Source organism: Lucilia cuprina, chromosome 2 (genome assembly GCF_022045245.1).
Source record: "Lucilia cuprina isolate Lc7/37 chromosome 2, ASM2204524v1, whole genome shotgun sequence".
In the NCBI taxonomy this organism is placed as follows: domain Eukaryota; kingdom Metazoa; phylum Arthropoda; class Insecta; order Diptera; family Calliphoridae; genus Lucilia; species Lucilia cuprina.
The window spans coordinates 65,971,262-65,992,482 of record NC_060950.1 but is presented as its reverse complement, the minus strand read 5'-3'; the positions used below and the strand labels follow the sequence as shown (position 1 = coordinate 65,992,482).

Below are 21,221 nucleotides of genomic sequence, written 5' to 3'. Positions count from 1 at the left end.
CTAGAGGAGCTAGGGCCAAAATAATGAAAATCTGTGATCACTTGTATTTCCCATCAAAATCCGGGTTTTTGAGTGAAAACATAAAAGTCCATTTTCTGGCTAAACTAGAGGAGCTATGGGGAAAATCTGTAATCACTTATATTTCCCTTCAAAATTCGAATTTTTGAGTGAAAACATAAAAGTGTATTTTCTAGCTAAACTAGAGGAGCTAGGGCCAAAATAATGAAAATCTGTGATCACTTATATTTCCCATCAAAATTCGATTTTTGAGTGAAAACGTAAAAATTCATTTTCTGGCAAAACTAGAGGAGCTAGGGCCATAATAATGAGAATCTGTGATCACTAAACTAGAGGAGCTAGGGCCAAAATAATGAAAATCTGTGATCACTTATGTTTTCCATGAATATATATGAGTGAATATATAAAAGTTTATTTTCTAGCTAGAGTAGTTAGGGTTAAAATAATGAATATTGGTGATTTCCTTCATTTCGTATTACGAAATCGTTTGTATATTTAGAAATACAGAAATTATGAAAGAGTTTACTTAAAGCTTTAATTAAAAAACTAACACATTAAAAGAACACAAAAGAATTCAAAGTTAAAGAACAAAAACCTAAATGATGTTATTAACCTTTAGTTTGTAAAGTTTGTATGTAAAAACCTAATGAATGTTTTTACGCTCTAGTCTTTTTTTTAGACTATAAGCATATGCTTACTAATTATGTTTGCAAGAAGAGTCTTTCACACTTCTTGAAATACATGGGCTGCTTTGATTTTTATTCTATTCTTTTGTATTCTTTTGGCATTATCTTTAAGCCACATGTCTTTTACTAACAAGGTTTCTAACATGTTGCTTTAGAACAATTGCATTTTTGTTTTTGCTCCCTTTTCTTTATAATTTTTTCTTTTTATTTCATTTTAATTTTACTTGGTTTAGGTTTTTATTTATGGTTTTTTTTAAACCTGTTGTAAATTCTATTCTTCTTATGAAAAATAGCACTAATATCATGATGTAAAGGTTTTGATTTGTTGATGTGTATATGTAGGTGGTGTTCTGACCTTTAAACAAGGTTTTTAAATTGATTACGATGACGATAAGAAAAGTTTTCATGACACACAAAAAGATTAGGGGAAAACACACACATAAACAATAATAACAATTGTAAAATGGTAAAGGCAAGTTTAAGAGTCTAGGAGTCATAACTGACCCATATTAATATGATTAGTGTTTAACTAATTTTAAATACTTTTTAATAAAGAAAATGTTTAATGAAAAACTTACCTTCAAGCAATGGATATTCGATGATTTGATGAATGATGAAATGAAATCTTGAAATAACTTGAAACTTGTGAAATATTTGACCTTTAAATAAAAACAAAAATTACTTTACAAATTTGAATTAAATTTATTGCCAAGCTTTTAAAATACTAACCTTTAATCCTCAACTGTTTCCATTTCCATTATATCACTATCACTATTTCCAATTTCTATGGCATTTTGTGTACCTTTACCACGAAAATCCGTTAATAAAGCCGGATCTATTAAGTTTAAATTGGCATAAACATATTGATAATCAAATTGTGGCATTTCTTTCGCATCTGATTTAATGGATCGCAAACCAATATGTGGCCTAAGGAAACTATCAGCCAATGGAAACCATTTTAATAAAATCTCAGGCTTTTCACCTTTTTCGTTAGCCTCTAAAAGTCTTTTTCTTTGCTGCATATAAGTAATGCGAAAAATTTTAATTTTCTTTGCCACATAGGAGGCAGTCAAGCCATGACCCATAGAGGCTGCTATATCCTCAATAGCCGCATTGCGTAAAGTTCGAGAGCGATAATCGGGATCATTTAAATCCCATAAACACCTATGAACTCCATAAAGTCTTAGAAATTTGACCGAATGCTTAAGCGACCATTTGCCTTCTAGTAAATCATCCTCTAAACCTTGCCAAACAAATTTCGATGAACTAGAAGAATCATTTTCCTTATGGAAAGTAGAATTAGTATTAGATTCTTGTGATAAATAATCTTCTTCCTCATTTGCATGAAATAAAGAAGCCATAGCTTCATTCATATTAGATAAAGGTGCTACCGAAGGTATAGGATTTTGTAGGAATCTATTATCGTAGTCCTCTTCATCACTGCTAGCTAAACTTTTAGTTTCAGTTAAAAATATGGATTCAGTGGTCAGATCCTTTTCTAAGTTATTTTGAGTTTCTGTTAAATCTGCACTTTCTTTTTTGGCAAAAAGCTTCAAAGCTACTGGCCACCATTTGTATTTAGGTTCGTACAAGGGATTCTCTTTAATAATTAGCATTTCCTTTTCATATGTTTTTTGCAAAATAAACCATCTTTTTTCTATACTTTTAAAATCATAATGCATTTCCTCAGCTACAGCTTTTAAAGCTAAATCCTCTTGCTGTTTATCAGCATTCAAAATTTTATAATCTTCCAGCAACTGTATAAATTTAAGAGAATCTTCTAAAGACCAAGCTGATTTTTTGTTCTTAATAAAATCTTGATTAATTTCTTGTATTTTAGTTTGAGATTCTTCGATTTGTAATTGGTTTCCATTTGTGTCTTTGTTTCTCTCCTTTTTGGGCCCAGCAGTTTTCGCTAATTCCCATACTGTACTATTAGTTTGTGAATCATCTGTATAGATTTCTGTTTCAAATGTATTTTCTCCATTATCTTTAAAGTCCTGATAGTTTTCTATAGAATTTTCCTGCTCGAGGGATACTAATGATTCAGGATTTATGGTAAAAACTATTGTATCTTCTAAGTCGGAGTCTGAGTTAGAGGGATCCTTTAAAGAAATTAAGAAAACATAAACTAGACTGTTGTTTGGGCTACAGTTGAATCTAAAGTTTAGTATGGTCTGGTAGTTAGTCTGGACTACATGTAGTTTGGTCTATAATCTGGACTATAGTCTTGTCTAGTCTCTAAGTTAGTCAATAGTCATGTCTAGTTAGTCTATTTTTTTTAGTCCAGTTTAATGTCTAGTCTATAGTCTAGTCTATAGACTAGTCTATAGTCTAGTCTATAGTCTAGGCTATAGTATAGGATATAGTCTAGTCTATAGTCTAGTCTATAGTCTAGCCTACAGTCTAGTCTATAGTCTAGTCTATAGTATAGGCCACAGTCTAGTCTATAGTCTAGTCTATAGTATAGGCTATAGTCTAGTCTATAGTCTAGTCTATAGTCTAGTCTATAGTCTAGGCTATAGTCTAGTCTATAGTCTAAGCAATAATCTAGTCTATAGTCTAGTCTATAGTCTAGTCTATAGTTTAGTCTATAGTCTAGTCTATAGTTTAGTCTATAGTCTAGTCTATAGTTTAGTCTATAGTCTAGTCTATAGTCTAGTCTATAGTCTAGTCTATAGCCTAGTCTATAGTATAGTCTATAGTCTAGTCTATAGTCTAGTCTATAGTCTAGTCTATAGTCTATTTTATAGTCTATTCTATAGTCTATTCTAGTCTAGTCTATAGTCTAAGCAATAATCTAGTCTATAGTCTAGTCTATAGTATAGGCTATAGTCTAGTCTATAGTCTAGTCTATAGTCTAGTCTATAGTCTAGGCTATAGTCTAGTCTATAGTCTAGTCAATAATCTAGTCTATAGTCTAGTCTATAGTCTAGTCTATAGTCTAGTCTATAGTCTAGTCTATAGTCTAGTCTATAGTCTAGTCTGTAGTCTAGTCTATAGTCTAGTCTATAGTCTAGTCTATAGTCTAGTCTATAGTCTAGTCTATAGTCTAGTCTATAGTCTAGTCTATAGTCTAGTCTATAGTCTAGTCTATAGTCTAGTCTATAGTCTAGTCTATAGTCTAGTCTATAGTCTAGTCTATAGTCTATTCTATAGTCTAGTCTATAGTCTAGTCTATAGTCTAGTCTATAGCCTAGTCTATAGTCTAGTCTATAGTCTAGTCTATAGTCTAGTCTATAGTCTAGTCTATAGTCTAGTCTATAGTCTAGTCTATAGTCTAGTCTATAGTCTAGTCTATAGTCTAGTCTATAGTCTAGTCTATAGTCTAGTCTATAGTCTAGTCTATAGTCTAGTCTATAGTCTAGTCTATAGTCTAGTCTATATTCTAGTTTATAGTCTAGTCTATTGTCTAGTCTATAGTCTAGTCTATATTCTAGTCTATAGTCTAGTCTATAGTCTAGTCTATAGTCTAGTTTAAAATCTAGTCTATAGTCTAGTTTAAAGTCTAGTCTATAGTCTAGTCTACAATCTGGTCTATAGTCTAGTCTATAGTTTAGTCTATAGTTTAGTCTATAGTCTAATCTTCAATCTAGTCTATAGTCAAGAATATGCCTACCCTACAGTCTACCTACAGTCTCATCTTTATTCTGGTCGGCAGTCAATAGTCTCATCTAAATTCTGGTTAGTTTTACAGACTACATTTGATACTCCATATATTTCTTCCACTTACCTCTTCTTTTTGCCCTTTTTTGGGAACATTTCTTAAAAAAGCATCCGCCAATGCAAACCATTTCAATTTGGTGCGTGCACCCAAACCCCTTCTAATACGCTGCTTAATACGTTTCTTTTCATAACGATAAGTAGCCCTTAGAATATTTATTTTCTGCACCACCTGTTCCTTAGTAAAGCCCGAATCTAAGGCTGCTGTTATATCAACTAAAGCAGCATGACGCATTTTACGATTGCGATTATCTTTGCAACTAACATCCCATAGACAACGATGAGCAGCATATAATCTTAATAAATGCATTAATTGAGCCAAAGGCCATTTCTCGACATCGTATTCAGCATTGGCTAGATAGGTGGGTTTAATATAATGAGGAATTTTTACACCAGTGGGCTGGAAGTGAAAAATTAAGCTGTTATAACGGCAATCAAACTTTATTTGGCGCCATTTTTTTTCTTCAGAAGCTTACCTTTGATTGCTGGCAAAAGATTTTTTCATTTTCTTCTTCATCTCTTACAGTCCAAAGACGTTTGTTACCTTCAAAGGAATAGGAAACCATTGTTGTGGATTTTTTTCTATGAGATAAGTTTTAAATGATTTAATAAAGTTAAATAAACTTTATCTTAATTATTAAACAAACACCAGTGGTTTAGATCCCCGCGACGACTAATATTTACAACGGCGGAGGCTGACAATGAAAATGTCAGCGAAGGCTGCTTTAAATCTACTGTACGCCGTCCAAGTTTTTAATACGTTGAATATTTAAATATTTTAAATAAAAACAAAAGTCGAAAAATTAAGAAATAAATATTTAAAAAATCCGTATTGTCTACGAGAGTAGGATATACTATTTTCTGTACATCTCTAGCCACGAAATTTGACATAAACAAGTCCTGCATAAACAAAAGTCGTTCTACAAAATTGTACAATATTCGCACCATTATTGACTCTAAAGCTATACAAGGTTCTCTTGGTTCAATATTGGCTTAAAATACGAATCTGTTGGTTTATAACCAAACAATGTGACATGATGTTAATGAATTCAAAAGCTAACGGTGTTAAAAATTTTAAATTTGTTCAAATAATCTTCAAAGTAACGGCAATTTTTGTTTTCTTTTATTATTTACTTTAAATTCATTTAATTTATTTTATTTCTATATTATTGCAATTTGTCAGAGTTTTCTATACCGCTATAAGCAATTATTAAGCTATTGCCAAGGTTTAAAAAATACAACGGCGTTGACTTGAAAGTTAATCGCCTTTGATATTTCTACAATTCTCCCAGTGCAGCAGAGAACAAAAATACCAAAACAACTGTCAAAATTTTCTGGTTACAAGAGAAAACAAAAGATTCTTTTTTTTACATGAAGAAGTGAAAAATTATAAATTTTATTGCAGAATATTAAAAAAAAGTTATATTTATAAAAATCAAGCAATTGCAATAAAGGCCACAATAATATCATGAATAAAAAACAAAAAGAACTATGACAGCAACAATGAAATAACTTAAAATATCCATTTAGAAAAAAAGCCACAAAGAAAAAGGCGTCGTATGAATGAGCAAGAAGAAAAAAAGAAAAAGTAAAGGTTGACGACGAGGAGGACAACTTGTAATATTAATTGAATAGAAAAAAAATCGCCGACGCATACTCTAGTGCAGAAGACAAAAGACGTCTGAAACGGCAAACATTTGGCGTAGAAAATCCTATGGAAAACTTGGCCAAATTTCCGGCCTCTTCGGAAGCTAAACGTAAACATGAGTCTTCAACGAGAGCTATGAGTTGTGGTGCAGGTGTTAATAGCGCAGCAGGTGCTGTGGGTGGTGGTGTTAATGCAACGACCGGTATTGTTAACACGCCTCCCGTTTCAGCTCACACTTCAACTTGGTTGGCTGCCTTGCATGTCAATAACAATAATAATACGGAGAAATCCTTTACAAATCCACAGCAGGATATGCACAAATGTAAAGTTAATCCTAAAAATAACCTTAACACCACCACTACCAATAGCTCAATGAACTCTTCTTTGGCATGGCAGTGTGATAGCTGTAATACTTATCAAAAGAATGGTACATCATCATTGAATGCTTCATCTACTCTAGCCAGAGTAACACTCAATGAAGAGGATGAAGGTGGCGGCACTGTTGGTGATAATACAATTGAAAAGGTGGGGTTGTTTATGAGGTATCAAAGTGTTTTTTTTTTTTTTTTTTTTTTGTTCGAAATGAAAGAAAAATGACTAATGAATTTTTAAACTGTGATTTCCTATGGAAACGACTTTTTTTTTAAAGTGTTCTAGGTTTTAGAGAAAATCATTTTGGATTTATTTAATTGAAGTATTTTTGTGTTAAAGGTTATTTCGTTTAACAAATCTGTTAATAAATAATGCTATTAATATTGATTTTCTTTCTATAAGGACATAGTGTGTCATCAAAAGTGAATTTTTCCTTATTACTATATAACAGTTTCATCGATGGAATATATAATATTTTTATAGTAAAATTGTAGTGTATAATAGTTAATTGAAGAGGATATTCTGCGTATAACAGTTTGTTTAAAAAAACTCAATGTTTGAATGATTTCTCTAAAAATCAAAATGTATAACAGTTGAATCAATGAAGATTAAATCTATAAGTATTTTCTATAAACTGGATGTATAACAGTTCCGTTTTTTAACAGAAAACTTTATTTATGACATTTTTCTGAATAGAAAAGTAAATTCATTATAGTTTCTTTAATAAAATAGTGGAGGTATAACAATTTCTTCCATAGAATAGCTTATGAATAACAATTCATTAGAAACAAGTATGTGTAACAGTTTCTTTAATGAAAAACTTAGTTTGTAACAGTTTGTATTATAGAAAACTTGGCATATAACATTTTCTTTAAAAGATCATTTCATTTGTAAGAGTTTATTCAATAGAATACTTGTTTTATAACATTTTAATAAAAAGAATACTTTGCGTATAACAGTTTTCTTTTAGAAAATCTATAAACAAATCTTTCATTATCACTCTTTCTCTCCAGCTTCCCTTATCATATAATGGCTCCGCTTTAGCTTCAGCTGCCCCTGACATAAACTCACCAGACGCTGTTGCTGCTGCTACGGCTGCTAACACCGCTTCCTTTCTACAAACAGAGACTGATTATGTTGCTTACGATATGTGTGGTGCCGTTTCGTTATCACCTCCCCTGCTGGAGGATCATTTTGCTATATCGGCAACGGGTGGAGCCGGTATTGGTGGCGGCCATTCGAATCGTACTTCCCTTAATAATTCCACCGAAAATCTTAGTTATATAAGTGATAATTTTTACGGTGACGATGATCTCATACTACTCGAGGAAGATATTGATGTAGAGGCCGAGGAATTGTCTCTTAACTCGGATGATTGTATTTATGCCTATCGCGGCGAAGGGGCAGAATTTGATTTACCTTTACGTCCTTTGACGGGCGTAGGGGGTAACTTTGGTTTACTGCATGGTTGTGCGGCAGTAGATGAAGAGACTGATTTTTTGGAAATGGACTTTGAACCCGACCCTTTGTCGGAATTGGAATACAATCAGGCGCAAAGAAATTGCTCTAACGATAACAATGATCAGTATCTAATGCAAAGGGATGCCTGTCATTTGGTAACACCTACCCAAAGGCATCAATTGTTTTCTTCGCCCATAGATGATCTGCCGCCCGCTCCCAAGGCCTTGCAGGCTCAATCGCTATTAACGAAAAATTTTGCACGCATTACTTTACATTTAGATCAAATACAGAAAGACTACAATGAAGATTTAAGTGATGAGGGTAGAGAACGTTTGAATTCGGCTTTGGAATCGCGACCCTTAGAGGAGGAGTTTGCCAGTGATAATTTAACAGCCGATACCAGTCATTCGCTGCCAAATACTTTACACGAACACTTCACTAATAGATGTAACAGCGAGTCGGCCGTGGTCAATTCTACTAAGGATTGTTCTCTGGCAGCTCCTTTACAAACTTTAGCACACAAATCACCCTCGAAAATAACCGGAGCCAAGCCCAAACGTTTATCGACATTCTCTTCTACATCATCTACCTCTTCGAAAAATTCTTCAAAGTCTCGCAATTCCTTGAGATCAGCTTTTCAAACTACCAACACTTTAGGCACCAGCTGCAGTTTTGATGAACGCAGCGTTAGTTGTTCGGAATTTCGCACAGAACGTGATTTATCGGCTAATACGGCTGCAACTTCCAAGCAGCCTTTATTGTCCTCGGCTCCTCATACCGCACCCTCAACAGCGGCTATTTTAAATCCTGAATTTAATGCTTTTACCGATGACACTTGTTTGGATTGTTTGGAAAAAGAATTCTTGGCCAATACCATAGGTAAAGCTTTGGATCCTCAGGGCTGTCTGAAATGCCGCAAACGTTTGGGTCATCTTTCGTTATACAATACCACTCGTTCTTCGACGGAACATTCAAAATATCGTAGAAGTGCTTCGCCCACTACTACGTTCTTCTTTAACGATCAACCTTCTCCCACTTCAAGGCTGTTTTCATGTGAATTTTTAAATTCTCAGGCACGCAAAAGGCAGGAATGGGATTGTTATGTGCAGGAGAGTAAAGAGAACGATACGATCTCTGGAACGAAAGCAACGACAACAACGACGACGACAACTGGAGTTTTAAACGCCAATGCAACAGCAACTATAGCAGCAGCAACGAAAAATCATCAGCCCGCAAAGGGTGGAATGGTGGATATTAAGGATTTAAACCAAAGTTTAAAGAATTTAGAATCAAAGGTGGGTGAATCATAAAATAAAGCTTTTTCACAAAAGTTTTTTAGTTAAAAAGTTGCTTTTGCCAATAAAAAACTAATTTATTAAAAAAACTAAAGAGAGCTTTTTCAACATTTTTCATAAAAAAGCTTTTTTATGAAAAAAATGTGAGAAAAAAAGCTCTTTTTAGAAAAAAACTTTTTTATGAAAAAACCTTTTTTTGTAAAAAGCTAAAATCAAATAAAATGAATTGGAAAAGCCTTTTTTAAAAAGTTTATATTAAACAAAGAACCCTTTGTATAAGAGCTTTTTTGCAAAAGCTTAATTAAAGCTTTTTGATACAAATGTTTATTTCTATACCAAAACAACTTGTTTGTATTAAAAATACTTTTCTTTTTCTTAATTTAACCTTTCTGCTTACCAAAAAAGCTTGTTTATATATTATAAAAGCTTTTATCAGCAATTATTCTTCTTTATTCAAAAACTTATTCTTCACAGAAGTGAAAAAGCTTATTTTTGTTTGAGTTGGAAAAGCCTTTTTAAACAAGTTTGTTTCAACCAAAAAGATCTTTGTATAAAAGGTTTTTTTGAAAAAAGCTTAATTGAGCTTTCTGGTGAACTTGAGCTTTTTAATAGAAATATATATTATAAAAAAGCTTTTTTCAACAATAAAGCTTATTTATTCCCAAAGAGGTTTTTAAAAAAAAATCTTGTTTATAATTAAAGAGCTTTTATTCACAAAAAATTTTTTAGGAGAAAAAGCTTTCATTAGCAAAAAAACGTTTTTAAAGCTTTTATTAACAAAAAACCTATTTTAAGCTTTTATTAGTAAAAAAAGCTCTTTTAAATTGAAATGAGTTAGAAAAGCTTTCTAAAGAAGTTGTTTTTATACCAAAAAACTATTTTTTAAAAAAGCTTAATTTATGCTTTCTGACAAAGAATTTGAGCTTTTTAATATAAATTGATATTTCTTTACCGAAAAGCTTGTTTATATAAGAAAGCTTTTGTCAACAATAAAGCTTATTTATACCCAAAGAGATTAAAAAACACTTATTTAAGTCTTTCTCAGCAAAAGCAGTTTAAATTGAAAATTTTTTTTGTCAAAAAGCTTTTATTAGTAAAAAAAATTTTTTTTAGAAAAAAAGCTTTTATTAATAAAAAAAACTTTTTTTTAGAAAAAAAGCTTTTTTTGGCAAATAAAAATCTATTCTCCGCCAAAATACTAATCAATGAAGTTTTTCTTGTATTTTTAGCTTTTGAAAAATCTCAAGCCTCCTGATCCTTGTAGCGTTACGTTGTCCACACAAAATCTTAACGAAACTTGTCTTGGGCAGGCATTGGTAAGTATCAATGGCATAAACTCTAACTCTTCCCTTATAACAAATGATCCTTTCTTACAGGACAAATTACAGGTTGCTTATAATCCGGAAATTTTAAGGAAATGTTTAAAAAAATACAATAAAAATTATTTTAGCAGTTCCTCGACAAATATTTCAAAAACTTTAAAAGAATTTTATAATCTTAAAGATTTTCTCATGTATGTCTCTAAGAGACCGGGTAATTATTTAAAGTTACAAAGGATAATAGGTAAAGCAACACAAAAACAAATACTAGTGCAATTTAAAAAGGTGGGTAGATGGTGTTGTATAGAGAAAAATTTTTAATCAAAACAAAAAAAATAAAAAAATTTAATATAAATTTCTTTTTAAGGACCCTTCTATAAACACTATGGAAATGGTAACCGTTAGAGTTTCCGATATATTATATTATTGGTCTCAGCATAAAAATTTGGATATTCTTAAAGATATGGATAAACGTTATCAAAATACTAATATTTTAGGTATTCAATTAAAAAAAGGAAACTTTTAAACTTTTTTCACAAAATGTCTTTTTTTTTTGTTTCTCCAATTTACAGGCAAAATTGCAAATATAATACGACAAGCTCATCAACGTTCTTCATGTTCATCACGACGACCACTACCAGAATATATTTCCATACCACAGTATTATCCCAGTGGTTTTCTAACATTAACCAAACAATGTTAAACACTCTCTCACACACACAAACACGATTTAAAATACCAGCAAGAAAAAACAATTAATTATATAAAATACAATACTAGTAGTAAAATAGTACAGCTTAGGAATCTTCATTATATTTATAAAATTTATAAAAGAAAAACAGAAAACTAAAACATATAACGAATCAAACACACTTTGTAGCACAATTTCAATATGTGTGATTATTTAAATTAAGTGTTGTAACAACATTAAACATAAAAAAAAACAAATAATAATTAAAAATATAAACAACAGCTGCTGCGGCAGTTAATAAATATTAACAAATAAACAACAACAAAAAAATCCTTTAAAAAAACATACATTTATTATGTCTTGCAGTCAGCAAATTGTCTTAAAACATATTTAATATAATTTAAATAGCCTGGAAACGCTTAAAAAAAAAACATTAAAACTTTATACCCAATGTGAGTGTAAACTAATTTTTTTGTTTTCTTTTATGTCCTTCTAGCTAAATATATGCAGGATAAAAAGAAATGAAAAGAAAATTAGCCTAAACAACAAAAACTTTAGTCATCATTAAGATGTTCTCTTAACAGGAAAGTTTACAATTTAATTAGTTATTAAACAACATTTAATGTGAATTTTTCTTTACAGATTTGTGGCAGTAATCTGGTAGTTTGGACGCTATAACTTCCTTCAAAACATCATGCCAGTAAAATGAAATAAAAAGAAAAAATAATGACAGAAAGGCTTTAAAAGCCTTTTAAAGGTTAATATCTAGATTCTAAAAGAATCGAGGTATATAATACTTTTAATAGTAACGTTACTTGGTAGAAAAAATAACATTTTCTCTATTTGAGTACAAATTGAAACTTAATTTATAATCGAAAGTTGTTTCTATAAACAAAATTACCAAAGTTTAATGAACCCTTAACGGTTTAAAACAGAACTGAACTAGACCTGTGATAGCTAGGTAATATAACTCCGGGCCTATTGCTCTAAATCCGAACGAACAAGTATTTTCTAGTTTTATAATGAAAACAACAAAAAAATCGAAAAATTGTTATTGTTTTCAATGTAAAATGGGAGAGAAATGTTCGTTCGCATTAAGAGAAGCAGGCAAAAAGTCTGAACATATTCCAAAAGAAACTAATTTGTATGCAGACCAATTATGAACAATTCTTACCAGTGAGTTTATTCCCTTGTCTGTGCTATAGTTTCAGGAGAGCAAACAAACTCCCAGAGAGCTTATTCACATAAGTTCGAAGATATTTTATTTTCTAATTTTCAAAAGAAATTCCATTTTATAGTTTTTTTTCTAAAGATTTATTTTCTTTTTTGTTTGTTACATATAAAAACAAAATTATCTTAAATTAAGAAATTTTATTTATTCCTAAATTATGAAATAAATTGTCCTGCTAAATGTGAAATTATTCGGAAAGATGAATAGCTTTAAATAGAACATAATTTTTAACAAAAAAAAAAACTAAACTGTAACTAATCTTAATAACGTTGTCTACCGCCACCAGAATAACTGCCAGGCGGTGGAGGCTGATAATAGCCACCACCACCCCTACTGGGAGGCGGAGGATTGGTATCAACACCAGGTGGTGGTGGCGGAGGAGCACCACCACCCAGTGATACACCCGGTGGCATAGGTGGTGGTGCACTGGCATAGTGAGAGGGACCTCCATAAGGTGGCAAAGAACCATAGGGCATCATGGGTGGCGGTAATGGTGGTGGTATAACCGCGGGACCTGAATTAGCTCCTGGCACGGAGGGAACATAGCCGGCACCGGGTGGTGGTGGAGGAGCTACTGTTTGATACATTGCATGCATAGGATGACCGGCCATGGCTTGGGGAGCAGCCGAGTACATATGATGGGCCGAGTGATGATGTGGTGGAACATGATGATAACCGGCCGCTGCTGAAGCCACATGAGAGGCAGGATGTTCTAAAGGTGTGGGCGCTGGTACTGTGGTAGCCGTAGCCGGTCCTGAGGAAATTGTTTTAATACTTTGTATATTATTGGGTTCACTAAGGCCGGTCATAGCACTGGAAGTTGTGGTGTTCTTTGTTTTACCCGCTGGAGAGCCTGAATGATTTGCCAAGGGCAAAGTTTTCATAGGCGTTGGACTATCAGCTCGACTGGGAGGTTTCTGAGGAGGACTATTACTTTCGGTGGTATCTTTGGAATTTGTTTGATATAAATCTAAAACTTGATGGCAAATATCTTCCAAAATATCCATGGTAACATCTGAGACAAACATATCCCACCAGCGTGTATGATGTGGTTGTCGACCAACCCAATCGACTACGGTAAACTTGCTTAGTTTCGAGGCTAAATATATTAAAGCCACCGCAATTATTTCCGGTTCCCATTGCAAACACACCACCGTGCTAAGCGAATCATTGACAAAATTCCAAGCCATTTGCACCATTTTTTGTAATTTCTGTTGATCGCCTTTGAAACATTTCGCATAACGCAAAAGAAAAGAATAAGGATGCTCCACTTGCAAATCGAACTTAATAGTTTGTAAAAGAATACGTTCCAAAGTAATCACCTCCTAAGAAAGAAGGAAATTTTGTAAAAAAAACTAATAATTACAAATATTGCTAAGAAATTAACTTACCTCCTTAGGCTCTTTGCCAAAAGAATAGAAATGATTATCGGTCAGCAGCTGACGGGCTATCATTATTATATCACGACATTTCTTTGGTGTTTCCTCCACTTTACCGGCCAGCAGCAGGCAACAGCAAGCAGTTACATAGCGTGGAAAATGTTTAAACGATTGAAACATATAGAATCTATGAAAATACACCACACCCGTGGCCATGGTATTATGGCCCAAACCCATTTGTGTGCCACAAGTCATTATAAAGCGAGCACCTTCTTTACGATAGCGGCGTTCCGTCTCCAAAGGTATGCCATCACGCACCGAGGGAGTATCACGTAATTCATTTTTATCATAATACCAACAAGGCATTTTACTTTAAAACACTTAATTTTTTGCAAAATTATTCTTGATATTATTTTCGTAAAGAATTTGTTTACAGTTTTGTTGTTGTTTTTTTTTCTACACTTTCTGTCTTTCTCAATAACAGAGTTACACGTTCTTATTATTTTTATTTTGCTGTTATCTTTTCCTTAAGCAAATTGTATTTGCTTAAAGAATTTTCTTTATTAAATGATAAAATTATAGTTAAACTTAATTATTTTATTAAAATATTTTATATAATATGCGGTTTTTTAATATTTTTTTTACTTTTTTTTTCAACAAAAATGCCGAACTTAAAAAAATAATGTTTTCTCTTTTTTCTTTTCACATGAGATGTCAAAATATGCTATTATGAATGATAGGAAAGTGTGTTAGCTAGAGAAAACATATGTTTTACAAACACAGAGCTGTTAAACAATAACAAGTGAAAGAAATAAAAAACTTTTAATTAAATGAAACAAATATTTTATAATTCAATATTAAAATATGTTAATATATAATTTCTATAACAATTTCTATTTTTAAATTTTCTCTTTTGTAAGTAATATAAGGAAATAGGCTTCTATAGTTGAAACGAAAAGTCAACTTTTCGACTTTTTGCATTTTATGAAAAGTCGACTTTCGGCTTTTTGCATTAAGTTAAAAGTCGATTTTTCGCCTTTTTTCATTAAGTTAAAATTTGATTTTTCGACTTTTAATATTGTATAAATAGTCGACTTTTCGACTTTTTCCGACTTTTCGACTTTATCCGACTTTTCGACTATTTTCGACTTTTTCCGACTTTTCGACTTTTTTCGACTTTTTTCCGACTATTTTCGACTTTTTCCGAAGCCAGTAGCGTAAATTTATAATGCTGTCATTTAATATTATATTATTATTATCATTATTATTATTGTTATTATTATTTATTATTAATAAAAAAATTTATTTATATTTTTTCTATTTGTTGCAATTTTTTGAGTTTTTTCGACTTCTTTCTATTTTCGACTTTTTATGACTTTTCGACTTTTTTTCGACTATTTTCGACTTTTCCTGATTTTTTCAACTTCTTTCGACATTTTCCGACTTTTTTCGGCTTTTTTCGTTTTTTTCCGACTTTATTCGACTTTTTCCGACTTTTCGACTTTTTCCGACTTTTCGACTTTTTTCAACTTTTTCTGACTATATTCGATTTTTTCCACTCTTTCCGACTTTTATTTACAAAGTCGACTTTTCGACTTTTTTCATAGACGATAGTCGTGTTTTCGACTTTTTTGGAACAAAATAGTCGACTTCGACTTTTTCGACTTTTATTTACAAAGTCGACTTTTCGACTTTTTTCATAGACGATAGTCGAGTTATAGACTTTTTTGGAACAAAATAGTAGACTTCGACTTTTTTCGACAAAAAGTCGATTGTTCGATTATTCGAAAGTCGATTTATAGAACCCTATAAGGAAATATAGATATTTTTTCGACCTTCCCATCTCTGTTATCATATAAACATCGGCTTATTGTGAATGCTATTTTTTTCAGTTTGCTATTGTGATTGACGAAATACAAAGAAATGTCAGTTAAAAAAAAAGATTTTATTAAAGGATTTTCATAAATTAACTTATTTAATTGCTGTTTACACAGAAATTATTATGGAACTTAATCGCATTTATATTTGTTATCTATTAACCACTCTGCTCATAAGCATATTTGTTTATTCCCTGGTCTCTAGCAATTTGCAAAATATGAAAAAATTAGAAAGGTTAAGAGAAGAAGTAGATGATATAGCGGTAAGTTTTTTATTAAAAAAAAATAATAAAGAAACTTTAACGCTATTAAAGTAATTCTTTAGCATTTAATTCTTGAAACTCCCTATAATGGTAAAACCGATTCGAAATATTTAACCGATTTAATAGACAACTTTATAAAAAAACGTTTGGCGGGCATATGGGATGATTTGTATTCGCTAAAGAAACAAATAAAATCGCGTGATTGCACGGCCTCCTTGACAGCGAATTCGAAAAACCAGCAAAAAATGGAAGTAGCTCAAATGGATGATAGAGTAAATTATGCTGCACATGAATTGGGAGCCAGAATTTTGAATGTCAAAGCAGAACCCATATGTTCAGGCAATATTTTAAAAACCTGGTTGGGCATGGAGTTTAATACTAATCCACCCATTAATATGCTACTCTCTACTATGGAACCTGGCAGTTGTTTTGGTTTTAGAAGCAATAAGGCTCAAGTTACCTTAAAATTGGCTAGAGAGGTAAGAAAAACTTATTCAATTTACATATTTCACATTTTTCCAAACAACTCAGTTATTTTTATTTAAGATTTTAATAGATCAATTTTTAATACAACATATTACTAAAAAGCAATCTCCTTCGGAGGATATTTCTTCAGCTCCCAAGGATTTTCAAGTTTTTGTAAGTTTTTTTCAGTTTTTTCAATTTAATATTTTTTAATGTTTCTTTCTTTAAGGGTTTGGAAAATAATGCTGATGATTTTCATTTGGGTTCTTTTAAATTTGACAACAGTAAAGCAGCACAATATTTCGATATAAGAACTAATAAAAGATTTCAAAATTTAAGAATTCAATTCGATTCGAATCAGGGGAATCCTAATTATACTTGTGTTTATAGGTAACTATAGAGAACTAGAGAACTGAACTAGAACTGAACTAGAACTGAACTAGAACTGAACTAGAACTGAACTAGAACTGAACTAGAACTGAACTAGAACTGAACTAGAACTGAACTAGAACTGAACTAGAACTGAACTAGAACTGAACTAGAACTGAACTAGAACTGAACAAGAACTGAACTAGAACTGAACTAGAACTGAACCAGAACTGAACCAGAACTGGACTAGAACTGAACTAGAACTGAACTAGAACTGAACTTGAACTGGACTAGAACTGAACTACAACTAGAACTGTACTAAAACTGAACTAGAACTGAACTAGAACCAAACTATAACTGAACAAGAACAGAACTACAACTAAACTAGAGCTGAACTATTATTAATTTAGAACTAAACTATCTATTGTAACATTTAAATTTTTTAAAATATGGTACTTTTTCTTCACATAATGGGTTTTCTACCCATTGTCTTTTTGTATGTCTCATCCCTGTTATTAAACTCAAAATAATGAATGTGATTAAAAAAAAAACTAAAAGTACAGATAGAGCAACACTTACCTTCATCACCAACTCGAAAGGATGTTTATAAACCCTGACGGGGGATTGAAACTTTTGCACCATTTTAAGGAGTTTACTTTTTTATGTATTTTATGTGTTACTTTTAATAAAAAAAACCACTTTGCTTTGTACCTATAAAGGTATAAACAATTTTAACACTTTTTTGTAATTATTTGAATTTTTTATACTTTAAGAAAATTTCTACGGTATTTTTCTGGGTTTTTTGTTATTTTTTCTTTAAGATACAATCAATAAAATTTGTTGTATTTATTTAAAACAACAAAAACAAAATACTAAATACACACGTTTAGGCTATTGTTGTTGTTTTTCTTCTTTTTTTAACAAGGCAGTAGGTAGTACTTTTTTCTATTACTTTTGCTTGTTCTTTAACCCCCTCTGCTCTTCCTTTTTCTTTTTCTGTATTAAACAATTTGTTTTCTCTACCTTTGTTTATGTTTTTTTTTGTGGTAGTATAATTGTTGTTGTTTTCAGTGTGGGAATTTTCAGCTACAAATTACACTTGTATTTAATTATTTCTTTTATTTAAATGGAAAATTTTGTATTAATTTATTTAAAATAAATCTTTGTTTTCTATTTCTTATTATGCACACATACACACACACAGAAAAACAACTTAAAGATTAATAATTCTTTAACAATTATGTTTTGCTATTTTTTCAATAATATTTCTAGCCCCGTCCGCAACCGAGATGTGTCACCGTGAAGAGTTAAAATGTAACTGCGCTCTTTTAGTATAAGATAAAATTGTTGTTGTGTACTCTCTTTTATTTTAATAATAATACTTTATAAAGGTAAATTTTTAAATATAAACAAAAAATTTCTTTTTTGTTTTTTCTGACATAACAGCTTTCTCTGTTCGCTCTTAGAGTGTAAACAAAACAAAATTTTAATAATATTTCATTAATTAAACTAATTTAGCTAAATATTTTTCTACTTATTACTCATTTGTTTATTTATTTTTGTTTTCTAAAACCACTCACTAACTAGTGTTTTTCGTTACGTCCGGTTTTTGTTTGTATACATCACAAACTGACAGTAAAAACAAAACAATGGCAAAAACAATAACATTAGGCAGAGCTAAACAAAGTTGCCAGCTGGTATTTGTTGTTTTAAGCTTTATTTATTAAAAACAATGATTTCTTAAGCAATTTAAGTATTTTAATAACAATAATTAAATTTATTTAAACAAAACTTTTGTTTAGCCAAAATATTTGCTAAAATTACCAATATTATCTCTAAATTTTTTGCCTAACAAAAACGTTTAAATAACAAAATTTGGCCGTATATGGCAGCCTTGTTAAAAAAGTGTTTTCAACAAAAAACCGCTATTTTTCTCATTAGAACTATTTAGCTCTGTTATCATTTGCCCTCTTTGCCAAACAAAAGAAACAAATTATTACTTCCTTTTGTACAAAAAAAAAAAAAAAAAAACACACAGTGAGCGCTTTAGCAAATAAACAAACATTTTTAAGTAAGTTTTTAATAAATTGATTAAAATTTATATTATTCATAATATTTTTAACAACAAATAAATAGTTTTAACATAAATATACAAAACATTTTAAATATACTCATAAATAAAATAAATTTAAAATATATCAATATATTAAGAAACATTTAAAACTTCTCGTACAACAATAAGATGTTTAGCAACATTTTAAATAAATTATTTTATAATTTGCCGTAAACTGCAATTCTGGAAAAATTAAAATAATAAACAAAAATGTTAGCAATTTGTTCTAGTTCGGATCTAATTCAATTCTAGTTCAGTTCAAAATCATTTCTAGTTCAGTTCTGGTTCAGTTATAGTTCAGTTCAAGTTCAGTTCTAGTTAAGTTCTAGTTCAGTTCTAGTTCAGTTCTAGTTCAGTTCTAGTTCAGTTCTAGTTTAGTTCTAGTTCAGTTCTAGTTCAGTTCTAGTTCAGTTCTAGTTCAGTTCTAGTTCAGTTCTAGTTCAGTTCTAGTTCAGTTCTAGTTCAGTTCTAGTTCAGTTCTAGTTAAGTTCTAGTTTATTTCTAGTTAAGTTCTAGTTCAGTTCTAGTTTAGTTCTGGTTCAGTTCTAGTTCAGTTCTAGTTCAATTCTAGTTCAGTTCAAGTTTTATTGTCTATATTCCATATGTTATATATTTGGCACAGAGTTGCATATTTTAGCAGCCAATACTCGCAAGGTTAATTTCGCACATGTGCTCAATCATCCTTGACTTTGATAACGGGAAGTTCAAATATTAAGTTTAGACCGATTTTTTATAAAAAAACAACTAAAATGTTTATAAACTAATATAAAAATTGCGTTTTGCTATTAATTAGACTCCTGATAAAATATTATCTAAATGATAATCGAGTAGTAGAGTGTCAATAGAAAAATACCCACAATTACAGAACAATAAAAGAAACAAACAAGTATTCAGTATTTAACCTCTTCGATCATACATATCGCACATTTTTATAACAAACATTGTACCTCTTAGAAATTGTTTTATCTCTCACATGTAATCTATAAATATAATTATTATAAATATACATATATTCTATTCAATAAGTTTTTAGTTTGTTTCGTGATAATTTATTGCACGATAAAATAATAAAATCCCATAAAAGCAAAAAATGTATTTCTCTTTATGACGTTTTTGGGTATGAAAAACCATTGTAAGATCATTATTTTTGCGCTTTTTGTGTCGTAAATATGTGTACATATGTTCACTGAATATATTTAAATGATATAATAAACTGTATTTCCTGATTAAAATATTTTATATATATATTACATATGAAATGTGCGATCGCAAGCCTTTGTTAAATTACCCTTTTTAATGGGGTAATACAACGGCGTATTACCCCAATGAGAATGTAATATTCCACTAATTCAGGTTCAAATCTTGAGAAGTTAAAGTTAAGAATAGAATAGTTCTGTTCTAGTTCTGTTTTAGTTCTGTTCTAGTTCTGTTCTAGTTCTGTTCTAGTTCTGTTCTAGTTCTGTTCTAGTTCTGTTCTAGTTCTGTTCTAGTTCTGTTCTAGTTCTGTTCTAGTTCTGTTCTAGTTCTGTTCTAGTTCTGTTCTAGTTCTGTTCTAGTTCTGTTCTAGTTCTGTTCTAGTTCTGTTCTAGTTCTGTTCTAGTTCTGTTTTAGTTCTGTTCTAGTACTGTTCTAGTTTTATTCTATTTCTATTTCTGTTCTAGTTCTGTTCTAGTTCTGTTCTAGTTCTGTTCTAGTTCTGTTCTAGTTCTGTTCTAGTACTGTTCTAGTACTGTTCTATTTCTGTTCTAGTTCTGTTCTAGTTCTGTTCTAGTTCTGTTCTAGTTCTGTTCTAGTTGTGTTCTAGTTCTGTTCTAGTTCTGTTCTAGTTCTGTTCTGTTCTAGTTCTGTTCTAGTTCTGTTCTAGTTCTGTTCTAGTTCTGTTCTAGTTCTGTTCTAGTTCTGTTCTAGTTCTGTTTTAGTTCTGTTCTAGTTCTGTTCTAGTTCTGTTCTAGTTCTGTTCTGTCTATTCTGTTTCAGTTCCTGTTGTATCAGCTAGATAATTTCTATATAGTAAAAAGCTATAAGTCATAAAACCCATTTGAACTTATTGTGCTAATTTCTAGAGATTGCTCCACAAAAGCCTTTCTTATCAATTGCAAATAGAACTTTTACAAATACAAATAATTAAAATATAAAATTTAGCACAAATTGGTTTATCGCCTGGAGAACAGAAAATTAATACAAAATGCCTCTAAATTAAGGCGTCTGATTATTTAAATGTGTTCAAAGATTTATGGAAATTGTTTGAAAGTAATGTTGATGAACTTTGAAAAAACAAAAAAACGAAAAAACAAAAAAAAAAAAAAAATCA

The 21,221-nt window shown here is 30.9% G+C and overlaps 4 protein-coding genes and 1 long non-coding RNA gene across 6 annotated transcripts; 2 read left to right on the top strand and 3 right to left on the bottom strand.

Moving 5' to 3' along the window:
- Window positions 1-736: 736 nt before the first annotated feature.
- On the bottom strand, window positions 737-5,091 carry LOC111679578. 2 transcript variants are annotated; one of them, XM_023441154.2, is made up of 4 exons: window positions 4,904-5,091; window positions 4,438-4,827; window positions 1,434-2,809; window positions 737-1,363 (listed from the first exon to the last, which is right to left on the bottom strand). In XM_023441154.2, exons 1-3 carry the CDS (start codon window positions 4,991-4,993, stop codon window positions 1,436-1,438), a joined length of 1,854 nt encoding a protein of 617 aa, XP_023296922.2. In that variant the 5' UTR covers window positions 4,994-5,091; the 3' UTR covers window positions 737-1,363; window positions 1,434-1,435. The 2 variants fall into 2 exon arrangements, with proteins under 2 accessions (XP_023296922.2, XP_046810633.1); XM_046954677.1 differs by having other exon boundaries at window positions 4,438-4,846; window positions 4,904-5,078.
- Window positions 5,092-5,710: 619 nt separating this feature from the next.
- LOC111679566 lies at window positions 5,711-11,694 on the top strand. The gene is made up of 6 exons (XM_023441141.2): window positions 5,711-6,600; window positions 7,461-9,203; window positions 10,433-10,519; window positions 10,580-10,807; window positions 10,890-11,019; window positions 11,095-11,694. Exons 1-6 carry the CDS (start codon window positions 6,142-6,144, stop codon window positions 11,223-11,225), a joined length of 2,778 nt encoding a protein of 925 aa, XP_023296909.2. The 5' UTR covers window positions 5,711-6,141; the 3' UTR covers window positions 11,226-11,694.
- Window positions 11,695-12,509: 815 nt separating this feature from the next.
- Window positions 12,510-14,509, bottom strand: LOC111679574 (cyclin-K). Its single transcript, XM_023441152.2, has 2 exons — window positions 13,836-14,509; window positions 12,510-13,769 (listed from the first exon to the last, which is right to left on the bottom strand). Exons 1-2 carry the CDS (start codon window positions 14,187-14,189, stop codon window positions 12,705-12,707), a joined length of 1,419 nt encoding a protein of 472 aa, XP_023296920.2. The 5' UTR covers window positions 14,190-14,509; the 3' UTR covers window positions 12,510-12,704.
- Window positions 14,510-15,777: 1,268 nt separating this feature from the next.
- LOC111679579 (SUN domain-containing protein 3) lies at window positions 15,778-16,837 on the top strand. Its single transcript, XM_023441156.2, has 4 exons — window positions 15,778-15,963; window positions 16,026-16,442; window positions 16,510-16,602; window positions 16,658-16,837. The coding sequence occupies exons 1-4, from the start codon at window positions 15,826-15,828 to the stop codon at window positions 16,820-16,822; spliced, it is 813 nt and encodes a 270-aa protein (XP_023296924.2). The 5' UTR covers window positions 15,778-15,825; the 3' UTR covers window positions 16,823-16,837.
- A 627-nt stretch (window positions 16,838-17,464) lies between these two features.
- On the bottom strand, window positions 17,465-18,411 carry LOC124421295. The gene is made up of 2 exons (XR_006941555.1): window positions 17,682-18,411; window positions 17,465-17,508 (listed from the first exon to the last, which is right to left on the bottom strand). It is a non-coding gene; the product is annotated as an uncharacterized LOC124421295 (long non-coding RNA).
- Window positions 18,412-21,221: the final 2,810 nt, after the last annotated feature.